Source organism: Montipora foliosa, chromosome 3 (assembly GCF_036669935.1).
Source record: "Montipora foliosa isolate CH-2021 chromosome 3, ASM3666993v2, whole genome shotgun sequence".
NCBI lineage: Eukaryota > Metazoa > Cnidaria > Anthozoa > Scleractinia > Acroporidae > Montipora > Montipora foliosa.
In genome coordinates, this window is record NC_090871.1 from 64,686,968 (window position 1) to 64,710,243 (window position 23,276).

At 40.0% G+C, this 23,276-nt stretch overlaps 2 protein-coding genes across 4 annotated transcripts in view; both read left to right on the forward strand.

The window, feature by feature from the left end:
- The window catches only part of LOC137997954 (uncharacterized), a 22,617-nt gene extending 8,023 nt beyond the window's left edge, over window positions 1-14,594 (forward strand). For 2 of the 3 annotated variants that reach the window (XM_068844294.1, XM_068844295.1), the window contains 7 exons: window positions 6,554-6,781; window positions 7,184-7,366; window positions 7,923-8,085; window positions 9,280-9,500; window positions 9,986-10,208; window positions 11,615-11,880; window positions 13,637-14,594. In XM_068844294.1, coding sequence (XP_068700395.1) covers window positions 6,572-6,781; window positions 7,184-7,366; window positions 7,923-8,085; window positions 9,280-9,500; window positions 9,986-10,208; window positions 11,615-11,880; window positions 13,637-13,771 — 1,401 coding nt within the window. In that variant the 5' untranslated portion in view covers window positions 6,554-6,571 and the 3' untranslated portion in view covers window positions 13,772-14,594. Of the gene's footprint in view, window positions 1-6,552; window positions 6,782-7,183; window positions 7,367-7,922; window positions 8,086-9,279; window positions 9,501-9,985; window positions 10,209-11,614; window positions 11,881-13,636 lie in introns of all 3 variants that reach the window. The other variant, XM_068844293.1, reaches the window with a different exon arrangement.
- Window positions 14,533-22,933, forward strand: LOC137997952 (probable serine/threonine-protein kinase roco4). The gene is made up of 4 exons (XM_068844292.1): window positions 14,533-15,914; window positions 17,229-17,283; window positions 19,002-19,079; window positions 20,992-22,933. The coding sequence occupies exons 1-4, from the start codon at window positions 14,535-14,537 to the stop codon at window positions 21,201-21,203; spliced, it is 1,725 nt and encodes a 574-aa protein (XP_068700393.1). The 5' UTR covers window positions 14,533-14,534; the 3' UTR covers window positions 21,204-22,933.
- Window positions 22,934-23,276: the final 343 nt, after the last annotated feature.

Below are 23,276 nucleotides of genomic sequence, written 5' to 3' on the forward strand. Positions count from 1 at the left end.
GATAGAGTTATTTCCCATTTCATAGGGCACTGTACGTGGTTGCCAGATTGACTTTCAAACTTATCATGCATGGAAACGTAAATCAATACCAGTGAATAGACACTGAAAAGTCAGTCCCTTGACTTTTTGATAGAAAATTAATTTAAATGCATATTGAAACATCAGTTGAGGAATTGTTTTATTCATCCCCACTTTATGAACCTAAAATATAATGCTGCAGTTTGTTTATTGCTTGTTCATTCAATGTCTTCATCGCATCAAATTATTTAATTTTTAGGTATTGTGTCAGATCTCCGTAGAGACACTATCGTTATCTAAAAACTTAACTGGTTGCTTTTTGGAGCCCTTTTGTGGCATATTTACTGTAGATAGGCAGGAAATGTTCCACATTTTATGGTAAATAGTTCTGCATAGTTCTAAGGAATATTGCAGCCAAATCTAATTGAATATGAGGCATTTTGTGAATTTAAAGATTATTAATATTGTTTGCACTTGTTTTAAAAGACTTAGGGTTGGCACTCAAAAGTGTTCCTTCAATAATCTTAGTCTTTAAAGATTGCCTTGGGAGAATTGGATTAAGGCTAGTTTTTTCTTCTAGCTTCTTTCCCCAGTGCCCTCTGAGAATGGAGTTGATTTGGTTTTGCCCAATGTTCAAAGATGAAACAATGCCTAAACTAGCTGCAAGGAATACCTCATGATGCTTTTTTACAAACACGGGCACGAGGGTGCTCGTAAGCATCTGAGCATTGTTTCGCATGCTTAAGTGTTATTATAAGTAATTTATTTCTCTAAGAGAGTCTTCTTTTCTTGTCGGTCATTCAAAAATTGTTGGAGCTGTCGGAGCTGTTGGATTAAAGAGGCAGAACATTTAATGAGGCTCTCCTTGGGGAGAGGGGTCCTTGTTCCCTTTAAATATTTGCTTGTGTTTCCTTGTTCCCCAAATTACTTTCAAACTTGTTCCCAGCTTTTTTATCCCTAAAATTTAAATATTGGTTTTCTTAATTCCCTTGTTCCCTAAAATATTTTGATATTGTTACTCTGTTCCCCAGTTCAAATAAGCCATGTTCTCTTCTTCCCCCAAACCCCTGGGAGTGCCTCTTTGATGTTGATTCTCGTATTGGCCTAATAGTAATTCACTGTAGAATTGCAAGACACAGCAAGTTCTTATTTGGGAGTGAGGGAAAAGTTTTGAATAAATTTTCGCACAATACAAGAAACAAAATTTGACTGCACCTTCTATATCTTACTCTTTTCGGAAATGAATCAGCTTGTTTGCACCTATCTGGCGACCTGCGGGAGGGCAAGCTCTAGAAGCTCTTCCTTAGTGAGCCTTCCGCTAAAAAGACTTTCCAAGTCTGGCTTTCCGGTGTTAGGGGCCGAGGGTTTTGTACAAAATTCATCAGCGGCTTCCTTACAGCTTATAAAGGGAGTTCCTTTGAGTAATGGTCAGTAAAAGGTTTCTAGTGCTTATACAAATTTTTGCAACTTGAAAATTACACGAAAACACATATCAGCTTGACAATTTTTCTTTCCCGATACCCCATTTAAAATTCACGTGAACGCTATTAATAGAGGGCCAGAAAACCATTTAAAACATTTTGTGGCATTTTTTTTGTCAACAAACTTGGGTTGTCAGCGAGCAGAATTCGAACGTAAGCTGTTGTGCTTTGGCTGTTATTTGTGCTTTTTTAACCATTCTAAGACGAATTCAGGCTGGCATTTTCGAATCAAGTGTAAGAAGACGGCAAAACCATATTGATAATGTATTTAGTTGTACTGACTTGGCGAATAAACACTTTGGTAGCGTCCTTTCGACGGGATAGATCGACGAAAACCGAAATGCCCTGTTTCCGGTGAAAGGGCAAATGATTGACAGGATAGCACGGTTTTGACTGCCGCGCGCACTGCGGGCGCGGGTTCCGTATGCAAGGATGGTAGAAGTCTTGGGTAAATAGCCTGAGAAGACATGTGGTTACTAGCAAAGTACTGAACCCAGAAAGATTGAAGAAAATAAATGGGAAGTGAGAAACATTGGCTTCTGGGCTGACATGTTGATAAACTTCTTTTCACAACAAGTTTAAGCGTGCCCTCTGAGCATCTGACAGCTTTGTAATACTAAAGTTTACTAACGTTAATCCCTGGGGGTCCGGCGGGGTAAGTGTCTGGATGGGTGACCAAAAATATATACCCCTTCGTAAAAGAGAAGCATTGGACCGAAAATACTATTAACGCTAACAAATGCGAACTCAGCAAGGTACAGATTTTGTTAGCTTGCTTTATGCAAAAACAAATATTGATGCAAAAGTAAATAAATATTGATACACAGTTTTAAGAAAGAGCAGAAGGAAGTTTCCAGGACGGTCGCTCGAGAATAACATATTTACGACATGAAAACAACATTAATTTTGAACCGTGAATATAGAATATAAACAGTTACGATCAGCGACAAACATTTTAGGAGATTTTTGCTACGTTCAATTTTGTTATTGTACGTTTTGGCTGCACAAATAAATCGCAAAATCGAAAGTGACATCGCCGGAATTCAGCGGGCGCCGTGATTAAGTTACCGCGGCATGTTTACTTGCCAAACAGTGAAGCATCTGTGTCAAATGATGGCAAGATACCGGGTTTTCGTAAGTTTCTTTTTCTGTCAAGTGTTATAAAGTTTGACAATAAATGCGCGAATTCAAAACAAAGATCACAATCGCCCACCATTGTTTCTGCAAAGTCAAAAATTTACTCTTCAAGACGAGGTTATTTATCACCAGGTAATTCTATCATTTTGGAAATAGCAGCTACTTTATTATTCACCGGCGTCACAAATTTTTGCTAATTTTGGGGCTCATTTTGTTGAAACTCAAAGCACGCTTCCAACAGACCTGTTTACTTTCATGAAACCTTTCCTGCTTACAGAGCAATACTAAAAATATCTTCCCGTATCACGTTTCAACCTTAAGCTCGAAAATTCAATACACAACATAATATTATAATTCACAAAGGCAGAAAATATCACAGAATCCTTTTCCAGCGAAACATTTTATTGAAACAAACAACATAAGATGCACTAAAACGCCATTCGCGTTGCAATGACTTTCGACGCCATTGCTGGTTAACGAGAATAACAAACTCACGAGGCAGAATGTATATTTATATTTAATTAAGTTAGCACAACAGAAAAACGCTAACCTCATTTTGACACGAAAATGCTTTACTATTGCCATAAAAACTATCCAGTTAAGCTCGCATATTATAAAACATGATGAATTCATAAAGGCCACCTTTTCCAGCGAACAATTTTTTGAAACAAACAACATATTTGCAATTAGAGACAAAAACCCCTTCCTATTTCATTGCGTGCGTGAAGAGAAAAAACTCAATCGTGTGAAATATGTGCAATATTTTTACTTAGCACTTAGATCTCTCCGCGCCAGGAGGCGCATAAGGCCGCAACCCTCGTCTTCCAACCCACTCTGTCTGTAATATGTGCAATATGTGCAATATTACAACAAACTAAAATTTCAGGATCAAACCGTTTCCATGAAGAACCTTTTCCTTGAATAATGAAGCACAAAATAGACGATAAGCTTTCTTTCAAATAATTCTTGGCTGTCACATTTCCAATTTTTTTTTCGCCTGAAGACTGTGCATAGTTGATCACAGATCCACTTAAGGTGTTCGATTCGTTCTCTGTCTTTGTTGAACCCATAAGTTACCAGAGAATTTTCCATTTGGTTTCAGTATTTTACAGAACTTTCTACATAACAACACATTGGTAACATCTTAGAAATGCAGCTCACTTTGATTTCGGCTCGACGGGCGACAGATTGTTGTCGAAGTCCATTACTCGTCGCTTTTAAGATTTCACCGCCTGTCTTGTTCAGTATCCAAATGACTTGCCATTATTGAGCTTCATAAGGGTATATTTTGCTCAAAGATCCACTAAAACGCCATTCGCGTTACATGACTTTCGACGCCATTACCGGTTAAGTTAATCATTCTACTGTGTCCACCAGAGAAATCTACGCATTTCCCACTACCCTCTCGATCCTAAGAAAATACGCGCAGAAGGCTCTATGCACAAAGCCACCACTTAGCAGGGGAGTGACAGGCAAGACTTTTACCGACACGGAAAAAATAAACTAGACTCTCCGTGAGGGAACACTGGGTTGCCTATGGTACGTGCACCGTTCCAGACAATTTTTTAAACTCGTGGATACGCGAAGCGTAGAAACGGGTTTCTTGCGGGGACTCCGATATGCAAATGTGTCACTCACTCACTCAGGTGTAGACACTGTTCGTAATTAGTCGGCCCGAACGAGACTGCCCGAACCCGAGGCCATGTTGGAATAGTAACCGCGCAGTCCGAGCCCATCGCCATATTGAAATAGCAACCGCGCAATCAGCGTGAGTGCATGCATCGTGGCAGCCGGTATTGATTGTGCATTGCATTGGGGTGATTTTGTAGCTTTTACACGACCATTAATACCAAGCGTCTCCCTAAATTGAAGTGGAGTTGACTGTAGTACTATGGTCAACTTGAAGACTGAATTTCAGGAGCCTTTGACTCGCCTAGGAACCAAGAAAAGTATTGTGTTTCAAGGGCAAAGATATGTACTTCAGGTGACATTGAGTTGAACCCAGGTCCTGTTAATGGTTATTTGTTGTTGCAATCTAGATTAGCTCAACATGGCTTGTCAATATTAGATGTTGGTGGTGCAGGTGATTGTTTTTTTAGAGCAGTATCTCATCAACTGTATGGTGAACCTAGCTATCATATGAACATTCGTAGTGTTGGTGTTCAATATATGAGAGCTAACCCAGACAGATTCATTGAAAGTATTACAGGGGATTCATGGGCAAGGCATTTAGCTAATATGTCACAACAGAGTACATAAGCTGAAGCACTTGTAATACAAGCAGTTGCCGATGCATTCCATTTGGCAAAAGAGGCTACTTATTTTGATGTACTTTACGTGCATTAAATTAGAGACTAGCAGTTCCACATTGGAAAGCAAGTACTGTCCAGAAACCTTACCTACAGCATTGAGTGGAATGCAATGACAAAGGTCTGTAAGCTCATATGGGAAGAAAAAAACTTCTTGAATACATGCAAATTTTCCCAGTAATCTTCTCGCCACGTGACAAACACAAACTTGTGTGTGTGTGTGTGTGTGTGGGGTGGGGGGGGGGGAAGGGGGAAGGGGGTACAGTCCACTATGACTTTAGACTCCTTTGCCTATACCACACCGTCTTCACCTGCCACTTTGCCAAGCTAGCTATTCTGGACATATGTCTTTGTAATATGTACAAAGCCTACACCAAATGAGATGAGAGCGACTGCACGCTATGAACCCAGCTTGTTTTAATAGCCTTTAAAGTTGACCAATAATTGCCAGTTCACCAACATGTTACATCTCTAGATTACTTAATCCACGAGTTTAGCCATGGGTTCCCTTTGATTTCAAGTTGGGGGGTCATTAAGACCATTTAAGGGGTCACCCAGAAGTCATACCAGCAGAGGCCCTTTGGCTCACAGGTCCTCTGGTCCTCCACCAGAGAAATCTACGCATTTCCCACTACCCTCTCGGTCCTAAGAAAATACGCGCAGAAGGTTCTATGCACAAAGACACCACTTAGCAGGGGAGTGACAGGCAAGACTTTTACCGACACGGAAAAAAAAAAAAAACCTACCCAGATTCCGACTGCCATACTGGCAACCCAGTAAAAAACGACGAAATCAACGCAGATTCCTACTGGGTTTGCCATACTGGCAACCCAGTAACAATGGATATCCAGATCAATGAAGCATGATACAGTCCCAAGAGTAAATAACAAGTTTGTATTGTTCTTATGTAAAGAACTCCCCAAAACGTATTGCATTATGAGAAGTTGGGAAAAAAGTCTATTCTGCGTCTGCTAGCGGCTCGTTGGCATACCTTTGCGTTTCTTCCACATCTGTGGCTTGATCGCTCAAGTTTTGGTGAGCCTTCCACTTCTAACTCGTAATCTTCTATTTTGGAGACCTCAGAATCTCAAGTGGAAGCAAGACTGAAGTCGTTTGAGGTCATTTAACAAATGTCACTACTTTTAGTAAATGTCAGCCGAATAACAGCTGTTTTCAAATCTTAACTCTTTCGCTTTTGTTGTTGTCTGTCGTCTGCTAGTTTTGCTTTGTTTGCCCTGTTGCTAATGTCCGGGTTTTAAGTCACTAGTGCCAGTCTTCCTTTCACCCGGTCGTGGGGCAGGAAAACCGTGTTTCAAAAATTCATAGAAAATTCCAGTTTTGACCAACACTTTAAGTAGTTTTAGAGTGCTATTATATTTATGTCAACTGTTTAATCATGGCCAGTTTGGGCCACGAGGTGCTTAATGCCCTCCGTTGGTGCGTAACATAATCCCATTCAGTTTCGGCAAGGGCAAGAGCCCATGAGTCTACTGGCTTGGCACAAAAATACTTTGAAGACGTTCGATTGTAATACAAAAGAAATTCATGATCAGCCTGTGTCTTTTTAGCTCCTGTTCTCAAGTTTATGCTTCTTGTTCCTTTCCTCAGGAGGAAATACGGAATAGGATGTTCAAGAGACCTTCCGCTGCCGATCGTGAGCTTGTGGAGGTTCCTGACAAGTTCAAAGGTTTGGTGATCGGAAAAGGCGGTGATAACCTGAGGCACATCAGCACTTTGACGGGAGCTAAAGTAATTTCACATCAAGGGGACATCTACGTTGTCAGTGGAACAGACGAACAAAGAGAGAGAGCCAAAGTGGAAATCAGAATGAAAATTGTATGTGCATATCCATAGTTAGAAAGCGCAGCTCAAGCATTTGCAGATAAAAATGCGCTTTCAAACGGGACTACAACACAAAACCGTGCAATTACGCTTTTGAAAGCAGGGTTGGCACCGTGATGAGAGCACTCTTCTCCCACCAATGTGGCCTGGGTTCGATTCCCAGACTCGGCGTCATTTGTGGGTTGAGTTTGTTGGTTCTCTACTCTGCACAGAGAGGTTTTTCTCCGGGTACTCCGGTTTTCCCCTCTCCTCAAAAACTAACCCATGTGACTTGATATGAGTTGATTTTATTTCTGAACAGAGTTCCCACTGTTCACATGCAGTTGATTGTAAAATGGCCTGGGATACCCAACATCTTTCTTTGTTCTCTGTCTGTTGTATCTTTGTTTCCTTTAGTTTGGCGCTAGACTGAGAGGACTTGAAAACGAGTTCAAGAAAACGTGTTGCTTCATTGATTGCTCGAATCTTCGTGAAGACTGTAAACTCAAACTTGAGCAAGCACAAAGAGAAGACCGCTTGCTTTTGACTGGTCCGCAAGGGCAGTATAGATTACGACCAGCGGAGGATTATGAATCACAGGTGTCTCGTTTGTTTTTCTTTTACCATATTACCGAATTGTTCCATGAGCTTTTCTCCTCAAGTAAACAAAACTAACCCTAGCCCTTTGAGTTTTTGTGTTTCGGAGACTAGAGTTTTGTAAATAGAGAGTTAGATATGAGAACAAATCTCGTAAACGCAATAGCCTTTAATCGCTGCAGGGAAGAGGTTAAACCGTGAACCAGAGATATACAGTTATCACGTGTCAGAGCGTTGCAGGATAGGAGTCTATCATACAAGATTTTCCGGTTAATCCGGAATTCCGGAACCTTAGGACCATCTTGCGAGATGTACCAAAACTTGCAAAAAACATTTTCCGCAATATTTCCGTTTCATTCGATTCCTTATCCAATTATTTCGATCTTTTTTAAATGGAAAGCGCCCCTATTAGATTAGGCACCACTGATGTCGTTGTATATTTTTTGTTACTATTTTCTTAACCATTTACCAGAGGCGTTGCAGCATCACTGTGCTGACCCAATTTTTCACCCTTTTATAATTGAAAGGCACACGATGATTTCTATGTTGTGTTTTAAAGGATTCCTTTCCTGGTAGAGGTAACCAATATTATTTGCCAAAACTCAAGGACGAAGTTTTGGAGTGCCTTCGTGAAATTAAAAGACAAAGGGAAGGAACAGATCATATGAAGCTTGACATGTGGTGTCACTTTGGACCAGCGCTCATCCGAGGACCCGATGAAGGTCAGCACAGTGTATTAATTATTACACTGAATGAAATAGCTTAATACAATTTATACCGTGTCTGCGTCTTATTGCGTTCGACTATTCATGTCACTTCTTTCTGGATGATGTGCGATTTCAGGACTTGGTCGCCGTCTTGGGCTGGCTGACCACGCCTCGATTTGATGAGATGGCCTTAAGCCAATGTAGTAGCTAACCCTTTGTTCTGAATTAAATAATTTCGTTCTAATATTCGTTTTGTCTCTCGCCATTGTATCAAGTACATTTCCAAAATTGTTGAGCTATTAAATCGAATTGTTGTGTTGTTGCAACTGGTTAACGACAGTACCTGAAAGCACCTCACAAGTCCACTGTCCCTGAATATTCTGGGCAATCAATGCATTTTTTTTTAATCTTACTAGAGATCAAACGCACTTTACTCATTCATGATTAATACTAGTTATAGAATGTAGTGGATCTTGGAAAATTGGAAAATTACGTTCTACGATGTGGTGGGGTAAATAGCAAATGCACATAATTTTTTCTCCTTGTCGTTACCCCAATCACTCGTGAAAATAAGATTAGTGCTTTTGCATAGTTCCCATTTTCCCATCGGTGTCATGTTATTTCCTCTTGAAAAAGCTAAGGAATTGTTTCAAGCAACGCTCGCCCCTTTAAGGGCTGTTTATGGAGCGGAATTTGGCCTTTAAATTTCCTAAAAAAATAGTAAAAGCCCTTGAAGGTAAAACCCTGGCGCTTTTGAACGAAAGTACCAAATCCTCGAGTTTTCAAGTGGTCATTTAGTCTTGACCTAATAGTTGTATATCTCTGAAAAGCTGAAATCTGGCTGAGTGAAACATAATGTTTCCATTGACTGAGAGAGATCATGTTGTATGTTAACCCCTGTGAATGAAATGGAGAGGTTTATTTACAGATGATCACTCGGGGATACTCGGAAAAAATCCGAGTGTTCCTCGAACCTTCGACCTTCCGATTACTGGTTCGGATGCTCTACCACTGAGCTAAAGCAGACTCGTGGAAGCGAGGCCATTAAACTAGGTTTTTGCTAAGATATTAATTGTCATAATCCATAAATAAATCTCTTCATGATGTTTTAATTTCTGACTTTTTTTGCCTGAAATCCTGGCTTCAAGTTTATCAATTATCAGCCGTGGGTTGCTCTAATGTGTCTTTCAAATCCTTTGTTTAAACTAGAGGAGGGCGAGGATGGCGAATGGACTATTGAGGAGGTTATAAAGAAATTTCAGCCCTCCTGTGAATTCGAGGGAAACCTCTGGAGAACAGCATTTAAGGAAGGAGTGCATTTGAACGAGACAATCTTCGAAGAACACGTTGCCAAGAAGACTTCGGAGGAATACATAGCAAGATATGATTTAACGTATTTAACGCTTGGTGGCCACGAGATAAGGTGCAAGGTGAAGAATTATGATTTTTAAAGCGGACTATAATCTTTTTAACTCTTGGGGCTTTTAAAGAGTGTTTTCACTCACGTGATCAGAAACCTTGTTTTTCCACCGAAACAAAAGAAAACGCTTGCATGATAATAGAGCTCAATTCCCGTAGGATTAATTGGTTACTCCAATACGGCCGCCGTTCCATTGTTTAGGAAAACCAACATGGCCGTCATGACGTCACGTGAAAACACTCCATACAGTTTTCGTGTTAATTTCTAAAGATTTGGCTTTTAACTTAATCCCAAGTGAACAAAAGACAAATTAATCACAATGTTTCATACCTTGAAACGGTTTTCCTCTCAAAATTAAAAGGGCTGTTACGTATGTTACCCGAAAAAAGGCCGAAAAGTGACCCGGGAGCACACTTGTTGGTCTTTCCTCTGAACGGGGGAGGGGGCGGGGGAAAGAACAACAATCTTGTAGATTACGCTCTTACAATTACACAGGTGTGGATCGCAAAAAAGGACAACACCAGAAAAAATCTGGAGAGCATAGAAATTCCTTTTAGTGACGTGAAGAATATCGTGGAAGAAATACACTTTGAGGATGAGGCGACAAGACAGCGTTGCCGAGGATGGCTGGTGTTACCATCTAGAAGATATCTGCTTGCAGACATTTTGTTGCCTGGCTGCGAATTTGACTGTAGACTAACCATTCGTGGACGAGCAGGTGTGGCTTAAGTAAGATGAATTTGTATAGGTGATCACATGAGCCGAGTGCAACGTGCAGTCTCAAAAATTTACAAGTGCCTATTTGTACTTAATATTAATAATATACATAAATAATTCACAAGTAATTTGTCCGCTGAAACGTCTTACAGTTAATGGCAACATTTTAGCCAGGCTAGGTCCCTCAATCACAAGCTGAGAAACGCCAGCATAGAACATGCCACTGTACTTGTGAACAATCAATCGGTCTGCCTCCTGCCAAATGGGATTATTTCATGTTAGTTGGGCCTGGAGAGCGGTCAATAAAGTACGTATTAAATAAATTATCATCTTAAAATCTTTTTTCAGGATAAAAGTGCTAGCAGGAAGAACGTTCACCCTCAGGTCAAAAAGAATACTTGCTCAATTTTAAATGAATCATGAAAGAATAAATAAATCAACAAATAGATAAATAAATAAAGAGGATTATAGCTTGTTTAGAACATGGTGAAATGAATTTGTGCTCGTCATCTCCAATGCAGTATGGAAGGTCTGCTACCAGTCTCTGTAGACTCAGATAACAATGATGTACAGTAAACACCCGCATATAACTACCTATGATTTCTGGTTTCAGGCTGATCAAGTTCTTATTTACTGGTGCTTAGCGCTAAATCAGCGTGAAAATGTTCTTAAAATTTGTTTTCAGAAATACTATACATTCAGCCAGTACAGTACTAGAGGTTTAGCCCGAGGGTCCCCATTGACGAGTGAAATCTATACGTGTCACTCTCTTAGGTGGGAAAGGTTTTAATTAACATGCAATATTTTATTAGTTACTTGCACTAGAAACTAAATTTCGAATTAAAAAATACTAGTATAAATATAAGTAAACACAAGATATAAGAGCGTTCTTTTGGCATGGGTGGGCTGCCTAGCACAGTCACAAGGGAGTCTGTTTTTAGAATACCCGTTCCCGCGAAAATTTGTTAAGTCCCTGAAAAAACATGGCAGAGGCAGTCACGCGTGACATGGCTTCTTCTGATTGGTTAAGGTGGCGCCCTTTTTCTTTCGCGCGGAAATTGTCTAAAAATAAATCCATTTGTGACTTTGCTGGGGAAACTTCATAGTATCACGCTGAATTAGTTCTAATATATATATGGTGATTTATTGGTCAAATTTCGGCCTGATTTTCTTAATCCACCTTGTTCTTATATGCGGGTGCTTACTGTAATGTCAATTGTAACGTACAATTGCAGGTTGATTTGTTTTCGTCCACTAAGATGGCGGCGATGAAGTAACGTGAAAACCACTTATAGTAGTTGTTTAGCCTATCACAGTCAGTCGTAACCAAATAGTGCAAAGTCAATTTCATTGCAATTAACGAAAGTCCAGTGCATTACGACTCAATTGTGCTTTCTCATCTGACAGACAGCGCATTTGACATCGACTATATCCCTAAAGAAGAGGAAAGGAGTCTTTTGTCAAGATACCTGTCTGGGCTCACGATTTGTGGCAGTGATGAAGGTGACTTGGAACTTTGTCTCCCACGACTCAACAAACTAGATGGATTTCATCTTATCCACAAGCGGCGCGCCCGGAGGTCTCTTTATGAACTTACTGATGGTTTTGCTATCATTCTCTCCAAGGAATGCACTTGGAAACTTGACATGGACGCTGGGGAGTCTAGAGAATCAGTAAGCTGAATCGATCTGTATTTCCGCGAGCATTATTATAATGATGGCAAGACAGTGGACAGTGCACTCTTTGAAAACTGTCATGTTAGATTATAGATCGCCTCCTCTTGAAGAGTAGTGTACTGTAGAGAGCTTAAGTAAGGACAACGACGGCAGGCACAAAAACGACATAAAGCAACAAGTGTAATGAACAAAAACAATGATGTTGCACTCACCACATCTGCAGCGTTTTACATTTTGGTAAATTTCTTTGCCGTACTCGTTCTCACAACAACGTGGAATAAAAAAAATTCGAGGGTATGTGGAATAAGTGGTCACCTGATGATAAATTTTCAATTTTCTCTCCAAATATCCACGCCCTTTATGCCAATTTTATTTATTTTAAATTGGTACACCCTTTCCAAGACGAACGATATGGAATAATCCTGAAATGATTGGAATAACGTGAAGATATATTTTTACTTGTCTTTTGTTTTGGCCATCGTCATCCATATTTAAGACCCCTAACAACAGTCTCCATAAACCTATCTTCCGATGAAATCCAGTTTTGAAATATGCTAACGTAGTTGACAATAGTAACTATTTTTAACATAGTTGGGAATATTTTATAATGTTAGAATGTTTTAAGTAATAATTAATTTATAAAACTTTACGATTGATAATATTACAAATTTAGAATCTCAAGTGATTGATTTTTTGCATGCACTCATGTTCTGATTTTAAGTACAGTACTCCTTTTATAATGATGATCTCTTGCTTACAGCGCTTTCATGTTCATTAAATTCCCACTTTTCCTTCGTCTCTCACTTGGAAACCTTACGATCTTGATTATGATATTTCGTGAGTGCAGGCATAAAATACGTGAGGGGAAACGGGTTAGAAGAATTAAGAATTATTAGTAATATTATTATTACTATTACTACCTTATTATAGGAAATGAAAGTTCGTGTTAATTAACGCATTTGAAATTTTCAAAATGCGGGAAATTAAAGCGTTGACCTGGGTGGGAATTTTCAGGGAATTAAAAAAAAACGATCGAAAAGCTTGTCGGTTGAAGGTGGGCCTTTAAAGGTTTCCTTTAAGGGTTTGGATACGATACATGATAGCTTTATTTAGAAAGGGAGACGCAATTCATTACTTGCACAAATCCCATAATACACCTCTTTTCCCCCCCCCCCCCCCACCCACCAAAAAAAAAGAAAAAAAATCTGCATAGGCATTGTTTTTGACTTCTCTTGTGACATTTTCATGTCCCAGGAGAAATTGCAAACAATGGTTATGGAAACGCTTTGGGGGATAATAGAGGTGTATTATGGGATTGTGCAACTGGTGAATTAACCTTTTACAGTTTTGTAACTTATGGCCCTCAGTCTAACTATACCATAGATGACAGACCATAACACAGGGAACTCCATTGCCCTATTCTTTCTGAATATGTAATGTGTGGGTTCTGTTACGTCCCACAAGGTTATGGACATTGAAGGGTTGTGAGACGGCCCCTGCGGTTTATCGTCCTTATCCGAGAAGACTTGACAGTCTAACTATTTGCAGATGTCATTACATACTTTAGGCTGTACTTACTCTTTACCGAATTGTTTACAGAGCCAGAGTGTTGGTCCGGCCGGAGTTCTTATATTTTTTTATCCCGCGACCTCCCCGACAGTAGTCCGATGCGCAGCCAGCTGATAACAACAGAAGGGTAGAATTTGATTCAGTATTAAATCCTAGTTAATGAAATTTCTCTCTTTTCTAACAGACTGACCTCCATTTGCATTGCAAAGAGTGGGACACTGCCCTAAAAAGCGGAGACTGGGAACCAGAGATGATAGCAGACAAGATTCCGGAATTCTTCGAATTTGTCGAGAACGTTCGAAGATTTTGTTCTTCGTGAATGAACAGTTCCGTACCGAATCACAAGCGGAATTGAATGGTCGATAACAAGGTTCATGGTTAGCGTTAAACGAAACCTTGTTCCACTGCGCATAAAAGATTTCTCTTCCATGTCAGGAATTTTGGCTCGTTTTGCAGCCTTTACTTCGAGAGAGTGTTTGACAAGGAAAACATGGAGAAAGGTGCAGGAGTTTGAAAAGAGCTGATGTTCTTTAAAAAAATGTGTATTGAAGTCAATACAAACACATGTGGAATTGATACAGTTCACAATAGTTTGAATACGTTGCCAGCTATTTTGTACCACTGAATGCATTTCAGTTTTCTTTTCCAATCTTCTGAACTACAGCTTTGGTCGGTACCAACCCACGAACATGAAATGTACGACGCGTAAAAACCTTTTTTTCAATAAATGATAAAACGTTTACCTATGCTTCGTCTCCGTCGCCTGCATGACCTAACCTTTTGTTATTACTAGTAAGTTATGTCAATGTATGCTTCAGTATAATTTGAATTCTAACCCATGACTGAAAAGAATCTGAAAATAAGTCAGTCCCACAAGGATTTTCGTGTCTTTCGTTTGTTCCGTACATCGCAATACAACGCCATGGGTTGCTTCTCATGCATTTATACCCTCATTTTAAATGTTGAAAACTTCTGCTTCCTACTGTACACTCTCACATGAATTGTTGTATTAAACTTCTGCCTTTTGTGTACAACCTAGCATTTCATAACCGCTGAAGCAATGCATTCCAGAAGAAATAGCAATGGAAACTGAAACGTTACTTAAGAGTAACTTTGAGGACAATAGAGAGAACATTTATTCATGTTTGTGGGATTTTGCTGGGCAGTCAGTTTACTATGTCACTCATTTGCTTTTTCTAACAGCACGAGCAATCTACGTTTTAGTTTATAATCTCAGCGTAAATCCAGATCACCCTGCCAAGCCCCTTATGAAACAAGGCGTATGCCAGAAAAATCAGGACACATTCAATCTAAATACTAATCTGGATTATCTGGATTTTTGGATAAGGTCTGTGGCGTCTCTATCGAAGAAATGTTCCCATGACCACGAGAACACCGCTAAGATTCCTACTGGAGCAGGATTGCTGCCACACAGGCTTCCTTCCGTTTTCTTAGTGTGCACTCATGCCGATACACCTTACGACAAAAAAAAGGATCCTAGAGATTTAGCCTATGGAATCTTAGGCCGTCTACGACAAAAGCCTTACAGTGTCCACTTGTTTGATGTGTACGTTGTGGATAACAGGAAATCGGGTACTGCGTTTGAGTGCTCAGAGGTTAGGCGGCTGCGACAACAAGTTCTGGCTGCTGCAGAACAACTACCTTACATTAATGAAGCCATTCCAATCAAATGGTTAAAGTTTGAGAGGGCTATTGCAGCACTGAAGAAGCAGAAGAAAGGAAACAAGTGCATTTCTTTGAAAGACGCTGAAGATATTGCATCAAACGACTGCAACGTAACAGAAAAGAGAGAGAGTAAAAAAATATTGGGCTACTTGCATGACCTCAGAAGTATAGTTCATTTTGACGACCCTCCAGAGTTCAATAAATTGGTTGTCCTTGATCCTCAGTGGCTGATTGATGTGTTTAAGAAAGTTATAACAGTGCAACCGGCTTATCAGTGTGAAGAGAAAAAACTACTAGACAAATGGAATAAGCTAGAAGCATGTGGACTTTTGGACGAAAACCTCTTAAGGCATATATGGAAATCATTATCTGACGACGAAGAAACTTACCAAAGTCTCGTTGAAATCATGGAGAAATTTGGCTTGATGTGTCCCTGGCCACTGGATGCTTCAGGAAACAAGAGCCATCTTGTACCATCTACGTTAAAGTCGCGTCCGCCAAAGGAGATTAGCGAGCGCCACGAGTTCTGCTGGCTCAAGAATATGAGATATGACATGTGTATTATCTGCCAAGTCTGCTGTCATAGAGGTGGAGTCAATTTTTGCCTGGCTCATTGCAAACAAGGATGCAAAGAGGAGGAATGCCTACACTTCTGGCCAATTTCTAAGTTACGCACAGTCAAATCTGCCACGGTTTGTACAAGATCTGCGTCCGCTAAAAACCCCAGAGCGCCAGTGTCACAGTTTACTCACTGGTTTCCTGCAGTCAGTCATAAGGTAAATGTATGGGAACAGTGGTACAACAAAATGTGCCAAAATTGTAAAAATTTGGGAGCTTCTTTCCTTTCAACTGCTTAACAAGGGCTTTACGTAATCCCGGTACAACTTTCAATCCAGTACGACCTCCGGTTCCCGGTCTCTATCATGACTACCTTCATTCAAATAATACTGGTATGACTTTTCATATCTGAAAGAGAACTTTGATCCGGTACAACAGCACCGGGTTGAACTCGGACCAATGTGACTCCTGTTGATGCGCTATTTTTGAGATGCAATGAGAGAGAACCGGGATAAATCTGCACTGGAGTGAAAATTGTAACCTTGTCATGCAAGCATCCCCAAAGTTGCTAGGGTCGCTACACTCTCCAGTTCATCACTCACTGAAAAAACAATTGTGTAAAGGGCAAAAAATTATTTTAAAAAGTAAAATCCGAGTGTTTTCGACACTAGGTCATCATCAGGGTTATCATCATCACCTTGCTGATGACCTAGTGTCGAAAACGTTTGGATTTTGCTCGTAAATACGGTTATTAGCCTTGTCAATCAGTTCATTTTTTCAGTTATGGACAACTATGTAACATGTAATTGTAAAAATATTAGTAATAATAGGAATAATTATGATTAATTCATTAACAATGATAATATTTAACTATTAATGATTAATAATTTATTTATTTAATTGTTTTTAGTTAAGCAATTATGTATTTTCTTGGGAGAACTGATGACTCAATAGCATCCGATTTTTTTTTCCTGTTTCATACAGGACTTGTTTTACAATAGATACATCTATTTTTTACTTAAACTGCTTGGGAGAAAGTAGTTGAGTGAAACCACTCTCTTTCCCATAAGACGCTGTCAAAAATGAAAACAACTACAGCAAAAGGATTGCATGTCACGCATTTTGGTTTCAAGTGCGCTGGCATCTTTTATCAATGATCATTTATTTGCTCACTTTTTTATGTTTTGAATCACACCTACTGGCGCGGTCCTAAGGGATTTTAGAGTCCAGTGTAACAATTCCACACAACCAGCAAAAGAAAGACCCAGTCGAGGATATTTTAACAAGACCAACTCAATCTCTTGGCTTAGTCAAGAACTTGGACTCGGGACTTCCGCATCCTAGTTTGGGTTCCCCAATCACTAAGCGTGGCCATAATCGTTGATCGTGGTCACTTGCTAGTTGTATTATAAATAAGAGCAAATGAATCAATGATATGTAAGTGCATCTCTAAATTTCTGAAGCGTTAAAGAGCACCAGCATTGAAAACGCCTGACATTCTTACCGTATTCATTTCGATTGTTTTCATTTAGGTATCACAGTCAGGAACTGGAGATAGCTACCAAAATTTTGCTTCCTCTAGTGAAGGTGAATAAATAAGATATATCGATTTAACGTTATTATTAACCTTCTTTGGGCAGGAGGGGGTCGTTCACAGTGGTTTGGGTGACTTCAAAAGAATTCTAGAAAGAGGTGAACCTTTTTTGGGAACTTTACCTGGAATATAAATAACTGATTAGCCAGTGCTTCGTTTAACTGGGTGATTCCATGGCAAAACATTCCAAGAAAAGGGTTTTCCGAAAATTCGAGGTTTATTTTCCGGACGAAAATTCAAAGTTGCACGCATGAAGTACGAAGTTCTTAATCTATTTTAGTATTTTAGTTTGGGCGTTTTCTTTACCAAGGGCATTTCGAACGACAATTTTAGCAACTATGGGAAGTAAACGATTGTCGACCTTTTTTTTAAGACAACGCAAAAGAAGTTATAGTTCTTCGTCGTATCATTTGCTGCTAAGTAATACTCTTTGAACTCAGTTTCCATAAAAACTAGATTCGGCCTTTACAAGTGAAATCTGGATATTTTTCGTACGCTCAATTTTAAACGTGGCTCTAAAAGTTGTTACAGCAACGGGATGGGAATTTATAAATCAATTTAGGGCTAGCTAATATAGCGAAGAGACTTGACGTGGACCAACACTTACGGAGCATTTCACCTGAAGGAACTGTTGGTGAGCAAAGTGTAGTCTATTTATGGAATGTTGTAGGTCATTTACCCGCCAAGCTCATATTCTTTCAAAGGGAACATTTCTCTTATTGAGATGAAAAGTTAAGTGGTTTAATCTTTGACTGAAAGCAAAAACATCATGCTTTTCAGTATCAATTGCAAACTTTTCCAATTTCCGAAACAGGGAAAAAAACCGAAAACGAGACTTAGATTTCGATTGGCTTGTCATATGGCAACCCAGTAAAAAAAATGCAAAGAAAATATTCATTAAACTCGCTTTGAAAGAGGAGTTTAAGCGAACATGCAAATTTACTACTCTTCTGAAAAATCACGATGATATTCGTCCAGTTTTGGCGGAGAATAACCGACGTAATAGACATTAATTTTTACCACAAGTGCTTGCAATCTTGCAATCTGATTGTTGATAACAGTCTGAACAACGCGGCTCGCGTCAACGTGTAACGCAAATGTAATAGCCAATCAGAAACGCTATTTTTGAGAGATAAACCAATCAAATTGCGAGAAAGTTAAGAACGCGTTCCAAACTAAAAATTGTGGCGTTACGATTTAGCGATTTTCGGAGAAAGCTACAAGGTTAACTCTGAAAATCCCGTATCTTTAGGAGTAAACAAGCACATCTTGTCAGAAATTGTTTGTTAAACCGCGGAATTTCGTACGGTAGTTCGGAAAAAGATGCCAAATTAGCCGCAGGGGAAAACTGAAAAATAAACGGAATTACAAAATTAATGACTTTCGCCGCCGATTATTTGCACTGTTTGCTCTGAGATGAAGATTCCTTGCACAGATTCAGGTTGGAATTCCATAATTCACACTGAACTGCAAAATTAGTTCGACAGAATGTATTCTCTTCCACCATCAGCCTAGCCCTATTCAACAGGAACGGAAAAAGGTTCAGAATTTCTGGCCCCCGTTCAACTGGGACGGAAAAGATTCAGAATTTCTGACCCCGTTCAATTGGGACGGTGAAAGCCAAGACTCTAATGACTGAGATCTGCGACGTGTCCTTAATTGCCTTGGATTATTAATTGCCCTCTTTTAAACAACGTTTTCATTGTGGCAGGTCCGCTGTTGTCAGAGAACCTTGACGTGAGAGAAATCTTATTTGAACAGGGAAGACAGCTCACTATCGCATTAAGTGGTAAGACATCATAGCTCAGTACTAGGGCTGTAAAGATGACAGGCACCGATGCATCGGTGAAGTGCCATAGCTCATATTGGCATTTGAACAACGTATCGTGTTAATACAATGCATTCAAATATGCTTCATGAAGAAAGTTGCGAAATCTCTTTTCCTAACTGTCCACTTTTATTGAACGGTAATGCCACGTGTTTTGCGGGGTGCTTTGAAAAAAATAGTGCGAGCCATCTACTCATAAAAACCGTACCGTGCTATTTATCACCTCGTGTCAGGCCCTAAGGCGCGTCGCGGGCTGCAAGGCCTAAGATTCCGCAAGGGTTGTTGCCCTTTTTTGTCGTCCACAAAACTCAGTTCCGCCGCTTTAGTGCGAGCGAAAACTTTAAACTTCCAGTGTTTTTGCGATCTCGATTTCAGGGTTCTTGTCTTTTACGTGCAGGTTTAAGATTCAAGTTCCTAGTGACGTGAATATCATTTGCGCCTTCAAGGGTAGCCGGAAACAAGATGAAACATCTTTCATTAAAAAGCAGAAAAGCTGGGGTGTTTGTGTGAAACAGCATTCTTCCAAACTTACCAGATTTGCAATTTATCATAGAGTGAGCTTTTACGTTGATATCCTCGACTTCTGAGGTAGTTTGGGCTTAACTGCAGAATGCCCCTCCACTCGAAGTTGGACCCCTTAAAATCGGGATACTTGGCGACGCAGTTTGTGCCACTCTTTCTTTTTTATGTTTTTAGAACGAGAAATAGACACACTACGGGGCTACGCGGCTAAGCGGCTACGGAGCTACACAGTTCAATGTATATTACCTCGTTCTTCAATGATCTATTAGCCGAAGTGAACAAGAACGGGCTAAACTTCAGAATACCCGGCGACTGAAATATCTCATCAAATCCTGCTACCGCAGTCCCGCAGTCGACATAATATACATAATATTTTTATATAAACGTCACGAAATATGCCGCTTGCATCGAACGCGTTGGTGTTGACCTTGTTGGTCCTTGCTACCGCAGTCCCGTAGTCGCCAAAATGAATACTGATTACTGATTACTGATTAGACCTAAGCATTCTCGTAAAATTTTAGCTTTCATTTTGCGGTTCGGTCAACTACACTTTTCACGAGATCATGTGAAGAATAAACAAGCACTCGTTTACTGATGAAGCCTAAAGCGCTCGTTGCAGTGATTAGGCCTAAGAACTCTCGTAAAATTTTAGCTTTCATTTTGCGGTTCGGTTATCTACACTGTTCATCGACTGCGGGACTGCGGACCGCGGTACTACTCCATTTCAACCGGCACTTAGTTCATTGTTCATCGACTGCGGGACCGCGGACCGCGGTAGCACTTCATTTCAACACTTAGTTCACGTAGCCACGTAGCCGCGTAGCCCCGTAGTGTGTCTATTTCTCGTTCTAAAAACATAAAAAAGAAAGAGCGTGCGCAAACTTCGTAGCCAAGTATCCCGATCTTAAGGGGTACAACTTCGAGTGGCGGGGTATTCTGCAGTTACTCCGTAGTTTGTCTTATACAGTATTACTTTCATGAAAATTGGTGGGAAAAAATATTGCTTTCATCTTTCATTACACACGACTCGATGGATAACCATAGCGAATTGTTTGCTCAAAAAATAGAAAAGCTGAAAGATATTCAGTATTCTTTGATTGCACTCACGTGATAAGACGGCCATGTTGGTGCCAAAACAATAGAAAAATGTACCTTTAGTTTTGCATAATAATAGAGTCAAATTCCCAAATTCCCAAAAGACTTTTTGGAATAAAATAATTTTCCGGCAGGCTTGTGCAAAATATTAATTTTCCAGCTGTAAACCAACTTATGGAAACCATGTTTAGGACTTTGAAAGTTGGGACGTTTCAAGCGTACTTTAATTAAAACACGGATTTCTTTTGTTTTTCAGGGGGTAATAAATGGAAGCTTGTTGCCGAGAAACTGGGTCTGAATCCTCGTGAGATCCGTTACCTTGATAACCGCATTCGGAATCCAGCAGAAGCTGTGCTTGGTTTCGTAGCAGAAAAACGTGGTCTGACAGTAGGAGAATTGTACGACATCTTGAGCAACTGTGGCCTCCCTTTGTTGGCCGATGAACTGTTAAGACAGTTACCCCACTGAGATGGGAGATTTCATTTCAGCATGGCAGTTTTAAAACATCAACTCCTTTGTTCTTGCAAACAGACAACAAGGAAGGATTTTGCTGCTCCATTGACCTTAGTAGTAATGCTCCTGCCATAAAAAGTTATTCAATTCAGAGACCGTTCTCGAAGGGGCTCATTTATCGGAAAGGTCTCATAAGTGGCGTACTTTTTCTCAACCTCAAAAGAGCTTTCGACACTGTGGATCACCGGATCTTCTTACAGAAGCGTTACCCTTTTATATTGAGTTTCCATACTTTGAAGTGATTTAGGTCTTATCTAACAAGTCGCAAACAGAAAACCTTTGTAAATGGCTCTATGTCAGACTATTGGCCCATGATTTAATTTGTGGCGTCCCGGCCCACAGGGATCGATCCTACAATCCTGGTCAAAACTGTTGGGACAATTCCCGCTTTCCCCCCACCCCCCATTAGTAAGTGTCCCGAAGTCTGTTGATCCGGATTGTAGTTCCCCGTGAGACTCTAATTATGAACTATGAAGCTCTCATCCAACCGATAAGGCTTTGGTTGCTTTAGCTCCATATTGAGCATCATAGATGTGTGGCAGTCTGAGAGACTCCAAAAACTACAAAATAGGGCTGCACGTTTAATCAATCTCTCTGACTGAAATGGTACTTTCACTTTACTCGGCGCACTCGGTTAGGATTCTCTGGAGCGAAGACGTTCAAAGTAACTAGTCTCGTCAAAGTACATTTTTGAAACTACTTACAGTTTTCACTCACCTAATCTATGAAATCTAAAATACGTCAAGCTTTTCGTTCGTAGACCGAGTACTGAAACGAAGCCGGTTTTTGATACCGTGGCTCTGTTCTCTGGATCAGCTAGCCTTTGAGCCCCCACTCTTAACTCTTTTAAATCCTGTTTTTAATTTCGATCCAATTTAGTGATAGTTAATAGAGGACAGTTTTATAGCTTTTAGTTTAATCTTGTACACATAACTCATTAGTTAGATAATTTAAAGCCGGGGGCTGTGTCATGAAATTTAGCCAAATTCAGCGACTGCGAACTGGAAAACAAATCAAGCGAAAGGAGGTAAGATTGGCCAAAATTAAAGAAGTTTAAAATGGGTTGTAATTCCTGTTTTAAAAAATTGGTCAGCCTAACAGTTTTTAAAATTTTATCTCTGTTGCAACGTAATAGTGTATGCTTGAAGGATATTTTTTGTCACGAAGTTTTGTGTTGTTTAAAAGTTCTGGACGTTGAGTGGTACAGCCGGTGTAGGGAAGAGGAATCTGTAAAACGTCATAAATTGAACTGGACTGCCGTGACACAGCCCCTTTAATTTGTTAAGTAATTAATCCATAAAGGCACGGCTCCATGAGAGAGAGCATGTAAATATGAATTGATACCGTGGATAAATGAACTTTACCTACCTATCTAGAAGGGTTTTGGGTGTCAACTCCCCTCTTTAGGTGATTAAATTTATTTAGGCTACATTCACACCGTACTGGACGAATTTTCTAACGGTTGAAAATTCGTGCATTCATGATCAAGGGTTCCGTCCACACGGAACCACGCTAAACGGGGTTCAAAAATTTGAACGCCAAAATCGGGGACGAACACCTTGACCGTCATAATTTTTACATGAAAAAGGCGTGGTTACATGGATGCGCGGTGACTCAGCTGGAAGAAGCCATTTTGGATTTCGTTAAGTAACGCTCTGCGCATGAATAGTTGGTAAAACCACTGACAAAGATTAAACTTTAATCCGTTTCGTCAGTTCCGTGTCACGGAGCGAAAGTATATATTGCACGGTTCCTTTTTCAACCAGTATTACCAGTATTACTAGCGAGGTTAAGATCGGGTACCAATACCGATACCAGTACCAATATCTTCCACGGCCGTAGTCGTTTCCGTCGTGCATAAATGAGGTGGTAAGTTGTTGAGGACGGATACCGGTAAAACATGGCGTTCGCCGACATCTCGTTAGAAGAAGCTCTAGTTCTTGAAGCGTATGACGAAGACATTTTAGATGAAGAAGAAACTCTGCTGGCGTTTGAATTGCTGGATAAATCAAAAGACCCGATATTGCA

What these genes read in the sequence shown, in the direction of transcription:
- LOC137997952 (XM_068844292.1), top strand. Translation starts at nt 14,535, where the DNA reads ATGGAAACTGAAACGTTACTTAAGAGTAACTTTGAGGACAATAGAGAG. An exon ending in TTCCTGCAGTCAGTCATAAG is followed by an intron (nt 15,915 to 17,228) that starts GTAAATGTATGG and finishes GTTTTCATTTAG; the next exon opens with GTATCACAGTCAGGAACTGG. An exon ending in GCTCACTATCGCATTAAGTG is followed by an intron (nt 19,080 to 20,991) that starts GTAAGACATCAT and finishes TTTGTTTTTCAG; the next exon opens with GGGGTAATAAATGGAAGCTT.